The sequence below is a fragment of the Cervus elaphus genome, chromosome X, assembly GCF_910594005.1.
Source record: "Cervus elaphus chromosome X, mCerEla1.1, whole genome shotgun sequence".
Classification (NCBI taxonomy): Eukaryota; Metazoa; Chordata; class Mammalia; order Artiodactyla; family Cervidae; genus Cervus; species Cervus elaphus.
Window position 1 is genome coordinate 121,501,557 of NC_057848.1, and position 22,841 is coordinate 121,524,397.

The 22,841-nt window shown below is 39.8% G+C and overlaps 1 protein-coding gene and 1 pseudogene across 2 annotated transcripts in view; one reads left to right on the forward strand and one right to left on the reverse strand.

Annotated features, from left to right (window-relative positions):
- Positions 1-21,871, reverse strand: part of ZNF81 (zinc finger protein 81) — a 93,965-nt gene extending 72,094 nt beyond the window's left edge. The window contains exons 1-3 of one of the 2 annotated variants that reach the window (XM_043895192.1): positions 21,107-21,871; positions 20,564-20,657; positions 14,750-14,996 (exon numbers count right to left, since the gene is read on the reverse strand). In XM_043895192.1, the coding sequence (XP_043751127.1) occupies positions 14,750-14,821 (72 nt within the window). In that variant the 5' untranslated portion in view covers positions 14,822-14,996; positions 20,564-20,657; positions 21,107-21,871. The remainder of the gene's footprint in view (positions 1-14,749; positions 14,997-20,563; positions 20,658-21,106) is intronic. The other variant, XM_043895191.1, reaches the window with a different exon arrangement.
- LOC122689082 lies at positions 17,493-17,779 on the forward strand (annotated as a pseudogene).
- Positions 21,872-22,841: the final 970 nt, after the last annotated feature.

Consider the following 22,841-nt stretch of genomic DNA (forward strand, 5'->3'; position numbering starts at 1 on the left):
CCGCTTCACATATGATAATATACATGTTTCAACACTACCCTCTCAAATCATCCCACCCTCGCCTTCTCCCACAGAGTCCAAAAGACTGTTCTTCACATCTGTGTCTCTTTTGCTGTCTCACATATAGCGTGATCATTACCATCTTTCTAAATTCCATATATATGCATTAGTATACTGTATTGGTGTTTTTCTTTCTGACTTGCTTCACTCTGTATAATAGGCTCCAGTTTCATCCACCTCATTAGAAATGATTCAAATGTATTCTTTTTAATGGATGAGTAATATTCCATTCTGTATATGTACCACAGCTTTCTTACCCATTCGTCTGTGGATGGAAATCTAGGTAGCTTTCATGTCCTGGCTATTGTAAACAGTGCTGCAATGAACACTGGGGTACACGTGTCTCTTTCAATTCTGGTTTCCTTGGTGTGTATGCCCAGAAGTGGGACTGCTGGGTCGTATGGCAGTTCTATTTCCAGTTTTTTAAGGAATCTCCACACTGTTCTCCATAGTGGCTGTACTAGTTTGCATTCCCACCTACAGTTTAAGAGGGTTCTTTTTCTTGGCACCCGCTTCAGCATTTATTGTTTGTAGACTTTTTGATAGCAGCCATTCTGACTGGCATGAGATGGTACCTCATTGTGGATTTGATTTTCATTTCTCTAATAAGGAGTGATGTTGAGCATCTTTTCATGTGTTTGTTAGCCATCTGTATGTCTTCTTTGCAGAAATCTCTGTTTAGATATTTGGCCCATTTTTTGATTGGGTGATTTATTTTTCTGGAATTGAGCTGCATGAGCTGCTTGTATATTTTTGAGATTAAATCTTTGTCAGTTGCTTTGTTTGCTATTATTTTCTCCCATTCTGAAGGCTGCACTGACTTTTAAAATTCATCCTATGGTGATTTTCCTAACTGCTTAATTATGCTATTATATGGACTTGCTACATATTTAGGTGGCCGCACACTGCCCAGACAAAGGTAGAAATTACAATGGAGATAATTAGAAAAGTGTGTTATTATTATAAAAGGGAAAGTGCAAGGATTTTTAAAAATGGAATTTTCCCTGTTACTGAAAAAGATCTTCTGCCTTTTCTTAGAGTATTTCCTTGAGAAAACTGGTATTTGTAAATGCTTCCTCTGCCACTTACATGTATATCAAAATATATGGAAATCTTTTAAACAGTTAAATAAGCCTTTTGTCAGCATTATAACCCAGGAATGTTTTTCTTAAGGACCTGGGATTTTCTTAAGGGTCTTCTTAAGGGCCACCTCACTGACATATAAACATTAAGGAAGATGGTACCCTATCTTCCTGTCACCTTATTCTAGGTGCGTGGCTCTAAGCTGGAACTCTCTGATTGTCATAGAGAAAAGAGAAGTTCAATTTTGCCTTTGGATAAAGGCAATTAACTAGCACAGATAGCCACTCCCGTTATCAGCTGAACTTAGGATGAACTATAAAAGAAGGTAGGACAAATCATCCTGTTAAGTCCTCTTGCATGAGGACTCGATAAATTATCATGTGTCTTGAAAACTAGCATGTAATGGAATCTATATGCTCTGTCACAGAAAAGGATGAATGAGATTTCCTTCTGTCTGTGCAATCTCTTTAGCTAACTGCTTGTGATGCACACTGTGGTCTGCTTTGATGCTTGTGTGCTGGGCTGTGTTTAGTCTCTTAGTTGTGTCCAACACTTTGTGACCCCATAGACCGCAGCCCATTAGGCCCCTCTGTCCATGGGGAATCTCCAGGCAAGAATACTGGAGTGAGATGCCATGCACTCCCAGGGGATCTTCCCAACCCAGGGATCGAACCCAGGTCTCCAATATTGCAGGTGGATTCTTTACCATCTGAGCCACCAGGGAAGCCTAAGAATACTGGAGTGGGTAGTCTATTTCTTCTCTGGGGGACTTCCCCACTCAGGAATCGAATGGGGTCTGCTGCATCGCAGGTGGATTCTTTACCAGTTGAGCTACCCAGGAAGCCCTGCTTTGATGCTTATTCAATAACAAAACCATTTTCTTTCTATTTTATATTTGAAGAGATTTCATGGGTTGCCAAGAGCTTTAACTTTTTTTCCCCTAAACTGCAAACATGCTGACTATGGCTACTGATTTTTCTGCAACTATGAAGTATCTCATCACTGACTCAGGGGTCTCATGGCCTCTGTCAACATACTTGAAACTGTGGCACACCAGCGTGTTAGCTTAAAATCTCAGCCCCTTCACAGTTCTTCACACCAGCACCATGACGAGTTGGCATTCACATGGCAAGACCTTCCATACACACTGGCAGTGCTTTCCCAGGGGTAATGAGAGCACCATCAGTGAGTGGGTCAGACTTTAGCAAGACTGCCTCTACCCTCTGCTGTCCAACCTTTTCACTGTATAGATGAAGTCTTGGTTAGCCAGTCAGAAGCCTTAGTCTCACTGGCTCCACCCTTAGTATTATCATGCCTTTGCCACATCAGAGGTGGCTGGTAAGCCCTGACAAAATGCAAATAAATTGTCTGGGACCTCTGGATGGATTCATGATGCTCTGTTCCTCTTGCAGTCAAAGAAGACCTACCTCTTTGAACCTTACGCAAAAAAAGGAAGTCCAGCACCATCCTGGGCTCTTTGGGAAAAGGAGACAGTATGTGCCTTGCCTGGACATTCTACTAGATCCTTCATATTTGCTAAACTGCGATGTCCCTTGAGTGAGGCCAAACCAATGGGCCAGTGTAGGACTATCCGGCATGCTGTGGCACATTCTCTGCTCTCTATCTTCAGGGTCCTCAAAGCCTCAATGACCCTGCTGAGTTACCAGTCTGTGTAACTGACGGTGTTGCCTGTTGGGGCCAGTAGCAAAGGGAAGCCCATCTGGAAAAGCTCCTTAGGGTACCAGCTTTTCTTCTTCCTTACACAGCTACTACCTACACCCCTTATGAAAAGCAGCTATTAGCTTTCCACTGGGCCCTTGTCCAAACTGAACACCTGACCCATGGAGTCCATCTAGCCTGACAGTCCCATCTGGGGGTAGGTCAATTCAGACTCGATGACTGACAAGGTTGGAAGGACTCAACAAGCCTCCATTTGTCAAACGGAAAGAGTATATTCAAGAGCACAGCTGGCCCAGCTCCAGCAGCATCTTGGCTTCAGAGGAAAATGGGACAGCTATCCCTTTGGGGGAAAATTTATTTCCCACTCTGCCAACCATAGAGCAAGGCTGCTGGGCTTTGTGGGGCACTTGATTCATAGATGATTCCTCAAATGCCTGAACCTGATCCACTAACCACTGGACTTAGCTGGAATCTAACATTCTCTTCAACCTTAGCAGAACTGAGAATAGATGTGGGCGCTCCCTTCAGCAGGCAGAACTCAAGGCTATTCTTATAACTCTGGCCAATACTCCCTTTGATAATCTACTGACTCTGAAGCTGCAGCCAATGTCCAGTTGTTCAGTCTCCCACTTGGAAGACTACCGGCTGGGAGGCTGGATGGCCCTCCTTAGTATGGTGAGTCATGGAAACAAATCGAGGCTGCTAACTGAATGGTCTGGATCACCTATGTAGGTCTCATGGTAAGGGTCCATTCTCTGATACCATTGACTAGCAGCATACTGTTGATGGAGCTCTCAGGGCCCAGATCACTGCTATTGCTTTTCTGCATCCATCATCACGTGGACATGGCAACAAACACATCCATCATCACAGAATGGGCACAAATTACAAGACCATATCTTACTGATGCAGAACTTACCATGGCCGGCCAAACTGTGACTCCTTCTAAAAAAATGGTCTGTTGGGATGAGGAAGAGCACATTGCATGAATTGTGGGCCTGCCTGCTCCTGGCACACAGCATCGCATCTCAAGAACCCGTTCTCAGGGATTTCACTGTATGCTCTTGCATACAACTGTTGATATTTTTTCACGTTGAAGTGTTGCTATTTCAGTCTGCTCAGCTGACGCCAGCCACTCCACTGTGGCCCTTAGAATTAATCAGTGTCAGGTATTCAGGATCCTGGACTATTTACTTGCAGCCTGAGAGTGGTATGCCTTTTACTGCAAAAGTCACGCAATGACAGGCTGATAGTCAAGGTATCTGACGGACTTCCACACTCACTACCATCCAGTGGCATCTGGTATGGTCAAGCACTGGAACGGCCTCCTCAAAAATGGACTCAAATTAGGAACTGATCAATCAAACCTATGTAGTAGGAGCCCTAAAAACAATAATTGGTACCCTCAGGAGAAAATATGGCAGCCCAGACAGTTCAGTGTGACTAAATGCTGCCTTAGGGGATACTAGAAATGCATAAAAACAACACAGTGCAAATGCCAGTGCTAAAACAACACAGGACAGAATAGAGCTCTGATTCAGTGGGTTCCTGTTAAGGGGAACACAGGAGGAAGTTCAGCATCCATAAACCCGGAGCCTGGCTGGGGGCAAGCCCCTTGAGCTTTTTATCAGTTAAAGAAAAAGGGAAAATACAGCTAGTTGATGAGAGAAAGTTCTTCTTTATAGAAACATTCCAGCCAATAAATCCAGAAGGAATGACAGAATTAGAATATTATGATTTTGTAACTCCTAGTGAATTAATGATCTAGGCAATGATAAAAATCAATCATCAGATAAAAAACTAATGAGGAACCTAATAAAGAATGGATCAGGCTAACAACCTCTAATATCACAGAAAGAATCAACCAAACGTTTCCTGGAAATTTTCAGATAATTCTTTGGCAGACTCTCCAGGATGAGATTACAAAGAGGCTCTTACTTTCTATGTATTATTAAGCACTTTTTGCAATAATAATGATCATTGGAAAAATAAACTTTCTATGTTTAAAAAAATTTTTAAATGGACTCCAAAGGATTTCAGAGTCTACCACCCTTACCTGCTTCTGGTTCATACACCCTATTATGGCAGTTGGGTCAATGAATATGGCTGGAAAGGAATCAGCTCTTTTCAGCTACTCCCTGGGTAGGTAACTAAGATCAGGGGTAAAGGGACATATTTTGACAACGTGGGATCCCCTGTTGAACATCCTGGATATAATCTTTCTTTCACCGAGTGACCTAGACCAGCCTGGCTGCTAACCCTCTGGATGGCAGCCCAGCCAGCAGTGGGGGAGCCTGAGAGACTGAAATTTAATTCTGGTTCAGCTACCTGGATTCTCCCGTTGGATGGACACTGTCCTAGATCGAAAGACTAATTACTACTTGGTTCAGTACACTGCTTACCATGTCCCCCTACAGCGACCCACACAGGCCAAAGTACACAACCTAACGGATCTCTGTGAATTCATGAAAAATGTCCTTGTCTCTCTTGTACATGATCCATTCAGATAAATGGTCTGGTAAGTAGTAGGAGAAAACTGGGGGGTTAGGTGAATTCATAGCTACGAGAATGGGCCATCATGATTTTGTGTCAGTAGAAGACGAGCAACAACACAGAACCTGAAGAGGAAACACCTTAGACCTCAGAAGTACAGGAAAGTGAAAGGCATTAATGATCTTTGCCTTTCAGAACCACCCCCTGGAGCCTTCCTCACAAAGAAGAATGTCCTGGCACATCTCCCCCAAATTGCAAGAGCCTTAAAGTTAACTGACTGTCAGGTCTTCCAACACCTATGACTGGGATATTATCACCATTCCCCTTTATCTTGCTAAGAAGTCTGTCACAAACAGCAGGGAGGGCCCCAGCTCCTGCATCGAACACTCAGAACACCTGTGAACACCTCCAAATGTCTTCCTGAACCATTGCCACTGGCCATCGCTCAGCAATTCTATGGGGCAGAAGAATGCCATGTGTCTGATGGCATGGACATCTAGGACTAGACTCAAGTTTTCAGACAGAACTGACAACCTGTGACAATGCTGAACTTCACCTAAGCCCCCAAAACAGTGACAGTCAAGAAATCCTCACCCCTCATCTGTGTTCCTTTTTCAGAAATGACTTACCACAAAGAACCATTCTTCCCACATGACTTAGGTCAGCCTGGCTGTCCACTCTCTCCCATGACCCCACACAACTTGGAAATGACTCCCTTGTTTACCTGTGACAAGGCCAAATGCAGAGCTTTCTCCTTGTGCCTGAATCTGTGGACAAGGCCAGACACAGACCCTTTAACTCCCCATTATCTGTCTCATGAATGATTAACTGAGATTAGGCATTTGGCTCCCTTACATATTTACAAATGATGCGACCAACAAGGGCTTAATTTCCAAAATAGCCAGACAGCTCATACAACTCAGTAACCAAAAAACAGACAAAAAGCCCAAACAAAAATAGGCAGAAGACCTAAACAGACATTTCTACAAAGAAGACATACAGATGGCCAACAGGCACATGAAAAGATGCTCAACATCACTATTAGAGAAATGCAATCAAAACTACAATGAGGTATCACCTCACACCAGTCAGAACGGCCATCATCAAAAAATCTACAAATAGTAAATGCTGGAGAGGATGCGGAGGAAAGGGAACCATAACTGTACGCATGTTTCTCTAACATGCGTAATATAGATAGGTCTAACTATATTGTTCTCCTCAACAACAATAAGAGAACCATAGGATTCTTCACTTTTCCTTTAACTCACTCTCCAACTACCTCTTATGTGTCCCTCTTCATTTTAGTTCCAATTTGTAATGATATACATTCATATACATTTGCATTGTAATTTTTCATTTAGATAACAGAAACAAGCACTGAGGTCAAAAATATACTTGAAGAAAACTTTATCACGCTAATCGAAAATGCAAAGATTACTTGAAGAAAGTACAGACATACATTGTACTTTAGTAATAAATCTGAATTATTAGAAAGAGACAAATGGCCCTCTTAAAGTACAAGATTAATACAAATTCACTGACAACAAGAGGATTCTTATTAAATTTGGTAAGCAGACTATAAATTGTGTATGGAAAATAAAACAGTCAAGGAAACAGTAAATTTCTGAAAAAGAAGAGTAATCAGAGACTTAGCCCACCTATTTATTAGAATAAACTATAAATGCAAAGGAATTAGAATCATATAGACTATGACCATTAGATCAATAGAAGAAAATAAGGTTCATAAATACACACACAATTATATATTATAATGTGTGTATATATGATGAAGTGCAGCACGTTAGTGGGGAAACTCTAGGTTATTCAACAAATAGTGATGGGACAAACGTGTAACCATGTTGAAGAAAATGAAGACTGATCCCCAGCTAAGACTTTACAACAACCATCAAAAATCAAGACTGTCACAGAAGTAAAAGCAAAACCAAAGACATGAAAGCACTAAAAAGAAAATGCGGAGGACTTTCCTGGTAGCCTGGTGGTTAAGATGCCCTGCTCTCGATTCATGGGGCACGGGTTTGATCCCTGGTCAGGGAACTAAGATCCTGCATGCCACATGGCATGACCCCCCCCAAAAAATAAGACAGAAGGAAAAAAAAAAGAAAGTTGCAGTAATTTTATTTTTAAATATAGATGAGCAATAGGGAAGGCCATCGACTTATGGCACAAAACTTGGAGGACACAAAAGATTGATCAGCACAATTTTGTGAATCGCATGAGAAAACATCAGAATTTTTCTTTTAAAAGGCAATTGAGAAGTTGAGGGAAAATATTTGGGACGCACATAAAAGACAAAGAGCCACTGTCTTTAATATATAAAGAGCAACAACCTAATAGAAAAATGGGCAAAGGAAATTTAAAATCAGCTTAGAAAAAATAATATAAATAGGTCTTTAAACACAATTACATGTATTCAACATCAGTCATGATACAAGACATGCAAATTAGATCTGTAGTAAGATACCACGTTTTAACCTATTACATGGGCCAAAAAGAAAAATATGACAAGATGCTGTTCTGTCTTGAGTATGCTGAAAACAGGCATTCTTATACAATTGAAAAAACCCACAAAGAAGGTCATTTTGCTATAACAATCAAAAATCAACCCAGGGATGGAACCCAGGTCTCCTGCATTGCAGGTGGATTCATTACCATCTTAGCCACCAGGGAAGCCTGGAAATGTCTTAAATGTCTGTTAACAGGGGGCTGGTTATATTGTGATATATCCATATAACTGAATAAGATTCATCCTTGAAAAGAATGAGGCAACTTCTTACATCTATTTATTTAATTATCTATACATTTAATTATCACTAAGACATTAATAAATGAGAAAACTGTTAGAAGTTTAGAAATGGATACAGCTCTGTGTGTGTGTGTGTGTGTGTGTGTGTGTGTCCTTGTAGCTGCCCTTGGAAAGGGTATATGGGAGATTAAGGTCAAAATTGGAGGGCATGTATTCTCTTTCAAAAGATTTTTACAAAATATAATATTCACACAAAAATCCAGCAACCTAAATATTTGGCCTAACTAATTATTCAAGGCAAATACCTACCTAATTCCCACTCTGGTCTGGAAACAGAACATTGCCAGCTCTTTGCCCAGGAGCCTCCTCATGCCTGAGGTCAAAGAGTTGGACACGACTGGACGACTGAACAACAACAACCTGGTACACTAGCCAAGGATTTCTCTTGGGTATTTTCTAGAAGAGTTTCTTCATATGGTCTACACATGCTTTGATGAAGAAAGCTAAAATGTTTTCCAAAGAGACTGTACCAGTTTACACTCCCACCAGCAGTCTATGGACTGCTCATATGAGCTAATACATCAGCAACTATATGTGCTGAGATGACTATATGAGCTACTGATACAAACCCTTATCCTTGCTAACAGTTGTCATTGTCAGGCTTCTTAATTTTAGCCATTCTGGTGGAGGTATGGTAGGATTACATTGTGGTTTCACTTTTGCATTTCCCTGATTTCCCTGCATTTCCCTGAGTACCGTCTCAGGTGTTACTAGCCATTTGGATTTCTTCCTTTGTCACACACCTATTCAAATAACCCCTCTGACTACAGGGTCATCTGCTTTTTCTTACTGTTCTACTGTTCTTTATGCATCCTGGGTACAAGTCCTCTGTTGTCTGTCTCTTCTTCCACTCTGCGGCTTGTGATTCTCTTTTCAATGGAAATAAGTTATCATGGAAGTCAGGACAGTGATTACCTTTGGAAGTAGGGAAATTCTGGAATGCTAGCGATGGACATTTTCTAGACCTACACAGTGAAAAATTACTGAGCTGTACATGTCTGTTTTGCACACTTTTCTGTACGTATGTTATATTTCACAACAAAAATATTTTTTAAAAGATAGGATCTAGGACCCACTAACTCCATCCCTATTGTACAGTCAAGAGAGGGTGGACACACAGACATGACATGAACAAAAACGTTCATGGCAGCATGGTTTATAACTCACATTCTATTTTACCAAAAGATTTAAAATGACCAAAAACTGATAAGAATTTGTTTTATGGGATACCTTTCCTGAACTAAAAAAAGAAAAAATAACAGTGTGCGCTCAATGGCTTTTACTTACATAAAGAAATTCATGCAGAGAAAACTAATTTGGTTATATGTATTAAAGAGAGGTAAACAGCGAGTTCCCTGGTAGTCCAGTGGTTTAAGACTCTATGCTTCCACTGCAGGGGGCGTGGGTTCAATCCCTGGTCAGGGGACTAAGATGCCACATGCCCTATGGTGCAGCCAAAAACTAAATAAAAATAAAAAATAAAGAGATGTGAATAGATAGGAAAAAGAAGAATTTAGACTGTATATAGCTTTTCATGTTTTAAAATGTTATATAGATTTAAAATTTTGTTTTTGAGCCATCTGACTATATTGTCATTTAAAAATTAAATTTAAAAACTATTATATTAGTAGTTGAATAATAATATTAGTATATTAGTAGTAGAATGATAAGATACTAAACAAAAATTCTGAAAAGAAAAAGAGCTATTTACAACAAAAACATGGGCTTCCCTGGTGGCTCAGTGGTAAAGAATTCACCTGACATTGCAGGAGACATGGGTTCAATCCCTGGTCCAGGAAGATTCCACATGCCACAAAGCAACTAGGCCCGTATGCCACAACCATTGAGCCTGTGCTCTAGAGCCCAGGAACTGCAGCTACTGAAGCCCATGCACCCTAGATCGCCTCCTCCACAGCAAGAGAGGCCACTGCAATGACAAGCCCGAGCACTGCAAGTAGAGAGTAGCCCCCACTCACTGCAACTACAGAAAGCCCTTGTAAAGCAACAAAGACCCAACACAGCCTAAACAAACAAATAAATAAAATTATAAATATATAAACATATGTATAGTTGTTATCATAATAGAGGCCATCTTGGGCTTCCGCACTGACCCTGCCTAGGGCTATACTGTGTAGTAAGTCTCTTCTCTGTCACCAAGGGCTTTGCATGGATAGTTAATAGATATTGCTTAATGATCAGTAGATCTTGTGGCCTCTAGGCTCTATTAGTCTTTAAATAATAATGAAGACCTTCACTGAGGTATTCCCAGTGCCCATAAGACTACTTGCCCATTCGTAAATCTTGACTTAGGAATGCACGTACCCCACCCAGACCCTGGGTTAACTGTGAAATTGTCCCAATCGTCCCTCAGCTATATAGGAGGCAGTTGTGAATGCTTCTGGTTCATCGACCCCCTGATCCCACCCTGTAAGTTACCTATAACAATAAACGGATCCATTGATTATAATATATAGAGTTGCCTGCCTCACTTTTCAGTCTCAAGATACCATCCCAGTATCTTGAGTATTCCTCCATCTTCCAAAAATATAGAACAGCATTAATGAGAGACACAGAGATGACTTGCGAGATAGTTAAAAAAAAAAAAAAAAAACTTTGAGGAAGGAGAGCAAAAGAGAAAGAAATGGAAATCAGTAGAGCAAAGAATTTAAAATATGGAGGATCAACAACTAAAATAAGAGATTTTGAAAAGCAGAAAAAAATGTGTGTATGAGTGGGAAAAGGACTAGACTTGAAACAGGTTTGTAAAATTCTACACAAAAATGATTTCCAACCTAGAATTCTACACTCAGCCAAAAAGATAAATTTATTATCAGGGCCAAATAAACATATTTCCATGGTATTTATTACTTTTTATTTTTATAAAGGTATTTATACTGTTGGTCCTTTATTTTTTTTTCTTTTCTTTTCTTTTTTCCATGGACCGGAACCTGGTGGTCTGGAGAATTAGAGAGAAAGAGGCTGACATCCCCTGGTTTACGCGGAAAGCCAATAGAGTCCTGTTCTTAGGGCTCGCGCTGCTGCACGTAGGCACCGGGCGCCCTCTCCAGTGGGTGAAGGCACAGTGCGCCTTCTCGAGAGGGTCTTAGAAGCCCTGGCAAGAAAGGGAGCTGAACGGGCCTCCTCGCTCCAAGGAATTAGCCAGAAATAGAGAGAGAGAGAGACGAAAGAAAGAAAGAAAAGACAGAAAGACAGACAGACAGAAAGAAAGACGGAAAGAAAGGAAGGAAAGGAAAGGGAGGGAGGGAGGGAGGGAGGGAGGGAGGGAGGAAGGAAGGAAGGAAGACACGGGGACCAAAGCTCTGATGGAACAAAGGTGTTTTAATCAACATGGCATGGGCATATATACTGTCTTACAAGGTGGTTATTCTCAGCAAAGACAAAGATTAAAATTCCAGGCTTACAAAACATAAGATGATCCCTATCAAAGAGAGAGTTGCAAACAATCACCTTTTACCATTTGGCTCATAAAAAGGAAGAGGGTAAAAAAAAAAAAAAAAAAAAAAAAAGGAAGAGGGTACTTATCACTGTAATGAGAAATGCCTGGATTCCTCAGCCCCGGGAAAGGCGTGCCTCTCCTCTTAATTGCTGAATATTCAGGAATCAATAAGGGCCAGAGGGTTCCTGACAGATCCAAAACAGCACACAGGAACCCTCTTGTTAAATGCTTCCTGACATTATACAATTATATATATTACCTAACTACATTTTACATGACATTTTCAGATATGCAAAGCTTTGTAAATTTCACTTGTCATGCATCCATTTTCAAGGACGTACTGAAGGATGTACCCCACCCCCCAAATTAGGGGGTAAACCAAGAAAGAGGAAGACACAGGATCTAGGAAACGAAGGAAAAAACTGTATTCTCAGGGAAGGGAATCTGATACAAGACAGAGGTAAAAAGGATTTCCTGATAGATGGCGAACAGTAGACACCAAAATCATAGCTGTGCGTGAAGGTGAGAGAGCAACCAGACCAGCCTTCAGCAAGTCAACAAGGTCCAGGAGAGATTTTTTTCAAAGAGAAGACACTGATACCCAGAGTTGAGATAGCACTCCCCACTATTACTTGCTGTGTTAACTTGGGCCAGATAGTTCTTCTCTATGCCCCAGTTTCCCCTTGGAGAAGGAAATGGCAATCCACTCCAGCATTCTTGCCTGGAAAATTTCATGGAGAGAGGAGCCTGGGGGGCTATAGTCCATGGAGCTTCAAAGAGCTAAATAAACCACAGCAGGATCCTATATGACCCACCTCCCAGAATATTGGAAATAAAAGCAAAAATAAACAAATGGGATCTAATTAAACTTAAAAGCTTTTGCACAACAAAGGAAACTATGAGCAAGGTGAAAAGACAGCCTTCAGAATGGGAGAAAATAATAGCAAACGAAGAAACAGACAAAGGATTAATCTCAAAAATATACAAGCAACTCCTGAAGCTCAATTCCAGAAAAATAAATGACCCAATCAAAAAGTAGGCCAAAGATCTAAACAGACATTTCTCCAAAGAAGACATACAGATGGCTAACAAACACATGAAAAGATGCTCAACATCACTCATTATCAGAGAAATGCAAATCAAAACCACAATGAGGTACCATTACACGCCAGTCAGGATGGCTGCTATCCAAAAGTCTACAAGCAATAAATGCTGGAGAGGCTGTGGAGAAAAGGGAACCCTCTTACACTGTTGGTGGGAATGCAAACTAGTACAGCCGCTATGGAGAAGAGTGTGGAGATTTCTTAAAAAACTGGAAATAGAACTGCCATATGACCCAGCAATCCCACTCCTGGGCATGCACACCGAGGAAACCAGATCTGAAAGAGACACGTGCACCCCAGTGTTCACCGCAGCACTGTTTATAATAGCCAGGACATGGAAGCAACCTAGATGCCCATCAGCAGAGGAATGGATAAGGAAGCTGTGGTACATGAACAGAATGGAATATTACTCAGCCATTAAAAAGAATTCATTTGAATCAGTTCTAATGAGATGGATGAAACTGGAGCCCATTATACAGAGTGAAGTAAGCCAGAAAGATAAACACCAATACAGTATACTAACGCATATATATGGAATTTAAAAAGATGGTAATGATAACCCTATATGCAAAACAGAAAAAGAGACACAGATGTACAGAACAGACTTTTGGACTCTGTGGGAGAAGGCGAGGGTGGGATGTTCTGAGAGAATAGCATTGAAACAAGTATACTATCAAGGGTGGGGCAGATCACCAGCCCAGGTTGGATGCATGAGACAAGTGCTCAGGGCTGGTGCACTGGGAGGACCCGGAGGGATGGGATGGAGAGGGAGGCAGGAGGGGGGATCGGGAAGGGGAACACATATAAATCCATGGCTGATTCATGTCAGTGTATGGCAAAAAACACTGCAATATAAAATAAATAAACAAATAAAAAAGTAAAGGTAGGAAATAAAGTGTTATTAATTTTTTAGAAAAAAAAAGAGTTGGATACAACTCAGCAACTAAATAACAAACAACAGTTTCCCCTTATATAAAATGAGAATAAAAATGGTACCTACTTCTCCAGATTGTAACAAAGATGACTTAGTAGATGTAGTGTGTGTTTAACAGTGCTGGGCTCATAGTAAACATGGTATGAGTATTTATAAGTGATGTCACTATGTGTGTGCCTGACTCTTTGCAACCCCATGGACTGTAGCCGCAGTGGGTTGCCAGTCCCTTCTCCAGGGGATCTTCCTGACCAAGGAATTCAAAGTGAGTCTCACACTGCAGGCAGATTCTTTAACGTCTATGTCTGAACATACAGAGAGGAGATTTAAATAACTAGAAAGAATTTGGAGTTGATTTATTGATATGTATACAGTAAAGCAAAGAAATGATCAATCCATTGAAAAATAGTTAATTCCAGGGAAAAGTAAAAGTTGTGAAGAAACAGTAAGCATGGATACTACATGACTCAACCATAAACAGTCACAATAATAAACACGATAGATCTAATCAGAATAGTGATAGAGGCAAATGTGTATATGAGTAGAGGTGCACGGAAAAGCTAAATCTCTACCTTTCATAGTGGAAAGTCAATAGATAATGTTCAAAACGAAAAAGAAATCCATTAAAAAGTTTAAGAGAGCTTGCTTCTAGGGAGCTGGAATCTGGGCGAAACAAATCAGGGAAGAGTCATTGTTTTAAGAAGACTTTGAGAACTCTTTGGCACCTTTTGTCACTTATAACTAAACTAGAGGCTAATTTCAAATTACAAAGTGGCAAAAAATATTCACAGAAATATTGGGTTAACCAAAAAGTTCATTTGGGTTTTTTTCATAACATCATACAGAAAACCCCAAACAAACATTTTGGCCAACCCAATATATGAGAATGATAAAAGTTTATTAAACTTACTCTTCAAAAAAACTCTGTAAAAATCCTTAAGTTAATATAAATAAATCAACAATGGACAGAAAGAAATTCACATACATAAATCAGCAATAAAAGTCCCCTGATTATGTTGCTTGATTAAAAAAAAAAAACTCATACAAATTAAAATAATGAGATATTATCTTTCATTCTGGAGAATTTCTGTCCCTGGGTGCCTCTTCCTACTCCTTACCTCACAGGAGTTGTCACGTCCCCCTGTAGTCAGGGTCAGGGACGGCCCAGCAGCACTCCGATTGCCTGGCATCTTCCTGCTGGGCTTTACCCCCAGGTTCTCTTGCTGACAACTCTGCCCTTCCCAGGAACCCGAGGTCAGGTGGGCACCTGTGGACTTAACCACAGCTGCTGATGCTGGAAATGGAAGATCTTGCAGCCTTCACCACAGGGTCTGTCCCAAGGGCTAAGCAGAGATTCCAAGAAACCTGGAAAGACAGTGTTCACATGATCAGTTATTCTGCATTCACCCCACAAGTGCTTCCTGAGAGCACCAAAGTATTGTTATGGCACGGAATACTGTGGAGTAGACAGTCACATCAACCTATTCAACCTATTCACATCGACCTATTCAAGTCACTCATCAAAAGGGAATATGAGTGTGACCATGAGACTTAGACTAAAACTAACAAAAGCTTCATTTCTAGCTCTGTCATCCTTTAGCTATATGAATATGAAAATGTTTCTTCAGGTTTTCTTTTCCCTAAAACAAATCAAAAATATTTATTTCAAGGGACTGTGAGAATTAAATGAGTTGATGTTTTTTAGGAACTCAGCAACAGACTGGCCCAGATAAATATTTAATTCATATTAGCAAGTATGGTTATTACAAGGAATCATGTAATATGAAGAAGGAGGTATCTCATTTAGTGTGTACATCAATCACATTATTTGTGTCCCGCTGTAATTATTATTATCTCACAGTATGCATATAGAAACAGAGGTTCAGTGATGTTCAATTGAAGTCCGTCTACCTGGCTTCAAAGCTCACATTCTCAATGGTATACCACATGGTACTTATATGTGGGAGGCTCAAAATAAACATGGTTCTATTATTAAACAGATGTTGAAAACATTATAATTTGGAAAAAATTATTAAGTAAAGTTCTTAAGCCAGAAGATATATGCCATAAGGAAAGTACTAACAGTCTGGGACTAAAATTTTTAATTACCACAATAACATCCAGAAGGAGAAACTGTTTCTCCAGTTGAGGGAACTAGGGAGGGGAAGGTGTCTCCCTGTCCAAGCTGAGGTACAATTTCATTATGATCAACTAATCCAGGCACGAAAGATTTAGTCATCCTTGTTGGGAAAGGGAAAGTACCACATAAAATGAGGAGGAACTTAAGATAAGAGAAGTTAAGAAACAAGATGAAAAAGAAACAAGAAAGTAAACAAAATAAAAAGTAAAATAAAATGAAAAGTATGAATAGGTTAAATTTTAAACACGTAAAGAAGACGTTGTGTCAGAGAAAGAGAGAATATGCTTTCTTTTCTTATGCTTATAGAACTTTTTACACAATTCTATCAAATAACATAGCCAGAAAAAAAACCTGGTAGATGTCTGAATGTTATAGTATAAGATGTTATACTGTAGTATATACTTATATACTATATGTATATACAGTATATATAAGCATATAGTACGTAAGATGTTATCTTCTAGTATAAAATGTTCAACGTCATTATGCCTTAGGAAATACAATCAAAACCAAAAATGTTCTATTCATTAGCAAACCATTTCAAATACACTAGGATGGCTAAAAAAAAAAGACAGTAACTAACGCTGGTGAGATGTGAATAAACTTGAGCTCTCAGACATTACTGGTAAAATTTTAAAATGGTAGCCACTCTGAAAAATAGGCTGGCAGTTCCTCAAAATGCTACCCATATACAGTCATCATATGACCCAGCAGTTCTACTCCTAGTATCTACCAAGAGAAATGAAAGGCCATGTCCACTCCAGAACTTGTGCACAAATATTCACAGCAGTATTAGTCATAGTAGCCAAAAAGAGGAAACCACTTAAATGTCGACCAACTGATGAACAGATAAACAAAATTTGCTGTGTGCATACAATGGAATATTATTTGGCAATAAAAAAGAAGTACCAATACATGCTGTAACATAAATGAACCTTGAAATCATTATCTTAAGAGAAAGAAGTCAGTCGCAAAAGACCACATATTTTATGATTTCATATATATGAAATGTCCAGAATAGGCAAACACATGAGACAGAAAACTGATTAGAAGTTCCCTAGGGCTGGGGATGTAGGGTGGCATGAATGATGAATGTCTGCTAATGCGTGAAAAGTTTCTTTCTGGGGTATTGAAAACATTCTAAAATTACACTGTGGTGTTGACTAAACAATTCTGTGAATGTACTAAAAATCACTGAACCGTACACTTCAAATTGATGAATTTTAAGGTACTGAATATATATATATATATATATATGTATGTCTCTTTTATATAACTAAATAAATAAATCTGCTTTAAAAGAAAAAGAAAGTGAAAGTCGCTCAGTCGTGTCCAACTCTCTGCAACCACATGGACTATCCAGTCCATGGAATTCTCCAGCCCAGAATACTGGAGTCAGTAGCCTTTCCCTTCTCCAGGGGATCTTCCCAACCCAGGGATCAAACCCAGGTCTCCCACATTGCAGGCAGATTCTTTACCCACTGAGCCACAAGGGAAAAAGAAAAAAGAAAAAGAACACTTTCCTAAATAACCCAGGATCAAAGTCAGAAATCAATACAAAGGCTACACAATTTTTACCAGAAGTCATGGAACATGCTAAAGTTGTATACAGAGTGAGATGTATATATTTTAATGGCTTTACTTTTAATTAAAAATAAATATAACAGGTGCAGATGGCGTCACCTGGAGCTTGAGCAGCTGCATGAGGGTCTTTGATACCCATGGCCATGGACAAACCAAGAGGGCAGAAGTCCAAGAATGTATTCCATAGAGCAAGGTAAAAAATACAGCAAAACCAGTTACCACTAATTTAAAGAAAATACATATTGTGAGAGATGAAAAATCTAATAGAGTGGGAAAATCTTCTGTAGGTATACAAAAGGAACTTGCACATTTCTCAAAAAGTTTTTATCTTTAATCTCTATAGAAACAGCTGATTTTTCAGCAGTGTCATAAAAATGAACCAGTTAACAGTGGTGAAGCTACAAGATTAATGGCTCAGCTGTAATACACTGGTGATGTATCAAATTGCCCCCAAAGACCAACAAAGTAAACATTCTATACAAATAAATAGATAAAACAAAAGAGAGATAGATACATGTCTTTTTCAACCCTGGTTTCCTCAGGGTATATGAGGTGGATGAACCTAGAACCTATTATACAGAGTGAAGTGAGTCAGAAAGAGAAAGATAAATATCGTATTCTAACACACACATACAGAATCTAGAAAAATGGTTCTGAAGAATTTATTTACAGGACAACAGTGGAGAAACAGACATAGAGAACAGACTTAAGGACATGAGGAGAGGGGAGGAGAGGGTGAGATGTATGGAAAGAGTAACATGGAAACTTACACTACCAGATGTAAAATAGATAGCCAACGGGAAATTGCTGTGTGGCTCAGGAAACTCAAACAGGGGCTCTGTATCTACCTAGAGGGGTGGGATGGGGAGGGAGATGGGAGGGAGATTCAAAAGGGAGGGGATGCACGTATACCTATCTATGGCTGATTCATGTTGAGGTTGAGGTTTTCTCATGTTGAGAAAACAACAAAATCCTATAAAGCAATTACCCTTCAATAAAATAATAAATAAAAAAATGAACAAGAACAAAAGAGAGCTAAGTATTCACTCTAAAACATAGAAAAAAAAACAAGGGGAGGGGTGCAAAAAAAAAAAAATTAAGCAAACCCCCGCCAATGGAAAACAGTAACTAAGAAAAGCCTTAAATAAATCAAAAGAATATAATAGGAGTTAAAAGAAAACAAAGAGCTGGTCCTTTAAAATGACCAATGTCATAGATAACTCCCTAGCAAATGAAATAAAGAAGAGTTAAAAGACATATATATTCTCACACACACACACACACAGGCACACACAAACACATATACAGAGAGGGAAGACAGAATGAGAATCATTCCCAGATAAGGCAGTGTTTCAAAGTAGTTATTGTAGGATATTATGCATAACTGTATAGCAACATAGTTTGTATTGATGTGAAACAGGTGCTTCCCTAGCAAAATTTAAATTTACAAACTTAATACAGGAAAATACAGATGGAACAGAATAATGAATGTGGAAGAGACCGGGGAGGGGGGGCGGGGGAAATGACATAACAACAAATACAAATAGAAAGATTCAAAGTTAAAAAGAAAAGGCGCGGTCCACAGATCTCAGGGCCTAAGGAACACGGCCTTGTAGTGAGTTTCCTGGGTTTCCTTTTCCCTCACATGTATCACAAACAGGCCACTAGAGAAGCTTATAACTCAGAACCATCAACAGGCACAGACAACAAAGCTCTAGGAAAAGCCTGCACCCCTTAATCAAAGGACCAAGAAAAGAGTCCTAACTGAGCATATCCATCCTACTCCAGCCAAACACTAATAGAATACGCATTCTCTTCAAGCACCGGTGTGACACTATCCAGGGTCACAAAACAAACTTTGACAAATTGAAATCATACAGCTTATGTTCTCTGATTATAACAGCATCAAACTAGAAATCAATAACAGGTAACAGGAAAGTTGCCAAACTTTGGAAATTAAACAACACATTTCTATATAACCCATGGATCAAAGAGGAAGTCTCAAGGGAAATTAAAAAGTAATGAATGAAAATGAAAATACAACATATCACAATTTGGGATGCAGATAAAGCAGCGTTGAAAGGTAAATTTATAATCCTAAATGTTTAGATTAGAAAAGAATTAAGGTATTAAATCAATAAGGTAAGCTCCCACCATAAGATACTAGAAAAAGAAGAGCAAAGAAAACCCAAAGCAATCAAAGGAAGCAAGTCATAAATGTAAGAGTGGAAATCAATAAAATTGAAAATAGAGAAAGATCAATGAAACTAAAAGCTGGTTTGTTGAAAAGACAATCAAATTGGTAATCCTCTAGCAAGACTGACAAAGATAAAAAGAGAGAAGACACAAATTACCAATATCAGAAATGAAACAGGAGATATAACTATAGATTCTGTAGTCACTGAAAGTAAGGGAATATCGCACACCACTTTATGCATATAAATTCAACAACATGGATGAAATAGTCCAATTTTCTCACAAAACATAGACTCCTACAATTTACCCACTATTAAATATGTAGGTACTCTGAACAGACACTAAATAGATAACCTGAACAGTTATTTAACTACTGCAGAAATTGAAGCCATAATCAAAAGCTTCCAAAAGGAAATCTCCAGGCCCAGATGGTTTCACTGGAGAATTCTACTGAACATTAAAAGAAAAAATATCATCTACATAATCTCTTTCAGAAAACAGAAGAGGAGAGAACACTTCCTAACTCAGTTACTGAGATAAGTATTATCCTTATACTAAAACCAAAGACAGGACAGAAAAAGAAAACTACAGACCAATCTCTGTCACAAACTTGGACACAAAAATCCTCAAAAAAAGCATTAATTAATAATTCCTGCAATATATATAAAAAAGAATTATACACCACAGGCAACTGAAGTTTATTCCAGGAATGTAAGGCTGGTTCAATATTCAAAACTCAATAAGGGGATTCCCCCATATTAACGGGCTAAAGAAGAAAAACCATATAAATTCACATGGTATTGACAAAATTCAACGTACATTCACGATAAAAGCAAACAGACACATAGACAAATGGAACATAACAAAGAATCTAGAAGGAGCTGCACAAAAGTATGGCAAATTTATTTTTGACAAAGGTACCAGAGGAGTCAGTGGAGGAACTGCAGTCTTTTTCACAAACAGTGCTTAAGGAACTGAGCATCAAATATATGCACCTCGATCTAAGACTCACCGCTTCATACAAAACAATTCAAACTGGATCATGGACAGCGGAAGAAGAAATGAATAAAATCCTTATCACAGTGAAGACTTAATCTCGCCTTTCTCTGTAAGAGAATAAGCAAACAAAAAAGTACAAATTTTGTACAACACAAGTGATAGCTAAACAATTAAATATTATTTTCAAATTATACATGGAACATTCATTAAAAATTCACCAAGGACTAGGCCATGAGTCCCCTCAGATTTCAAGAAATGAGCTTCATGCAGACATTTTTCCAACCAAAGAAAACTTAGAAGTCTAGTAAAAAGATAAACTTTTGCAAAATGAAAGCACACTTCTAAATAACTCATGGACCCAAAAAAAAAAAAAAAATCCACTCTTAGAAAACACTTAAAATATAAAGCACCCAACCCTGTGGGTCTCTGAGTGAACTTTAAGATCTTAACATTGATATGAGAAAAGAGGAAAGCCTGAAAAATAAAAGACGAATCATCCAGCTATATCCAGACAACCGACTCCATCACTGACCAGACAGAATTCCCCAACACTCACCCTCCCCGGGTCCCCTTTACCTTCACACCGCTAGGACACAGAGCACCGGGATCCTCTTCACAACAACTATCAAACCGCGGCCGAAAACTGCAGGCGCTTCCGGTCACCACCCCTAGCACCGCCCCTTCTCGGGCTTTGGGTGGGAGGTTCACACACGAAGGGGCGTGGCTCTGCACAGGCGCAAAACCGCGTTCGAAGCCGCAGTCAACCAACAGTCAACATCGCCATGTTACGGAGTCGAAGTTTTGGGGCATTCAGTGCCCATCGGCAGCGTGGTCAGGCGGGGAACGTGGCCGCGCCAGAGGTGCGATTCCCCGTGGGGTACGCCATGTTGGAGGAGTGTCCATTCCGTACAGAGGATGAGGAAGCCTCTACTCACGTTGCGGAGCGGTGGCCCTGCCTCACAGGTGGTGGGGAGCAAGAATGGGGGCGTTTCTCTGGCGGGCTTCTTGGAGAAAGGGTCTTTGGCTCTGAACTCTATGGATCTGTGTAATGATGTTCAGAGAAGCTGAGAGGCCTCTGGAAAGACACGGAGATGCCAATGGCTATTATCTCCTGGCAGATAACAGGGGATGAGAAGTCGGACTGCTTGCAGGCTCCTCCTGGAACATACCACGAGGGGCGAAAGGGAAGAAATCAGGGACCTATAGGCCCTCCTAGGATATAGCACTGGAGGAAAAGGGGAAGGAGTCAGTGTAAGCTTCCCCTCTGCTGGGCTTGTGGGGTTGGCTGTGGGATTTGGATGCTCCCAAATCGACATTATCGACATACCCACTCCAGCCACCCCAGCTAAAAGAAGTTAATACCAATTTTTAAAAAATTTTCCCTTACTCTAATACAATATGTCAATAAAAATATTTTAGGAAAAATTGCTTTTATTTTTTCATAAAATAAAATGTATATAGTAATAGTGCCCTTACTTTGCAAATGTAGCTTTAAGCCAAGACCGTCGGGTGGAGAGGGAGGTGGGGGGGGGGGGGGAATCGGGATGGGGAATACTTGTAAATCCATGGCTGATTCATGTCAATGTATGACAAAAAACACTTCAATATTGTAAAGTAATTGGCCTCCAACTAATAAAAATAAATGGAAAATAAAAAAATTAAAAAATAAGACAAGACCGCTTCTGCCGTTGAACCTGTTTGTTGCCCCTTGTCACCTCCAGTAAGGAAATCCTGGAGATGCCCTTGCCCTCTGGGAGATGTCACTGGGGCAGATGAAGAAGAAGTCATGCTGCCTTTCTCCTGGGAATGCCTACGTATTTTTCAAAACCAAGTTCCAATATCTCCTTCATGGAATCCTCCTGACAGAGGTAGAGGACTCTGTATCCCACTGCAGGCCCTTCTGAATCTTCAAGTATGGAAGGTGTTTGGAGGAGCTCAGGTGTGAACTTGCTGGATGCGTTCAGTCTAGTGACATTCCATCTGGGCCTCGGTTTAACAATCTGGAATATACGGGTGTCCTATTCCAATTATCCTAAGAACATCTGGGATTAATCTGTAGTCTGACAAATTTATCAGTCAGTGAGGGAGACCATACACCAGAGGAACCAAGGAGTGGTTCACTAAACAAAAGAAAAAATGGAGTTATGAAATTCTGAGGAATGGTGAAGTTCAGATGAAATGTGAATGAAGCAGTGTTTTGGTAAACTCAAAGCAAAGCAGGGCTGTATGTGGACTATAAAGTGAATTCAGAATCCTGTTTCCTTGGCAACCATAAAGTTAAGATAGATATG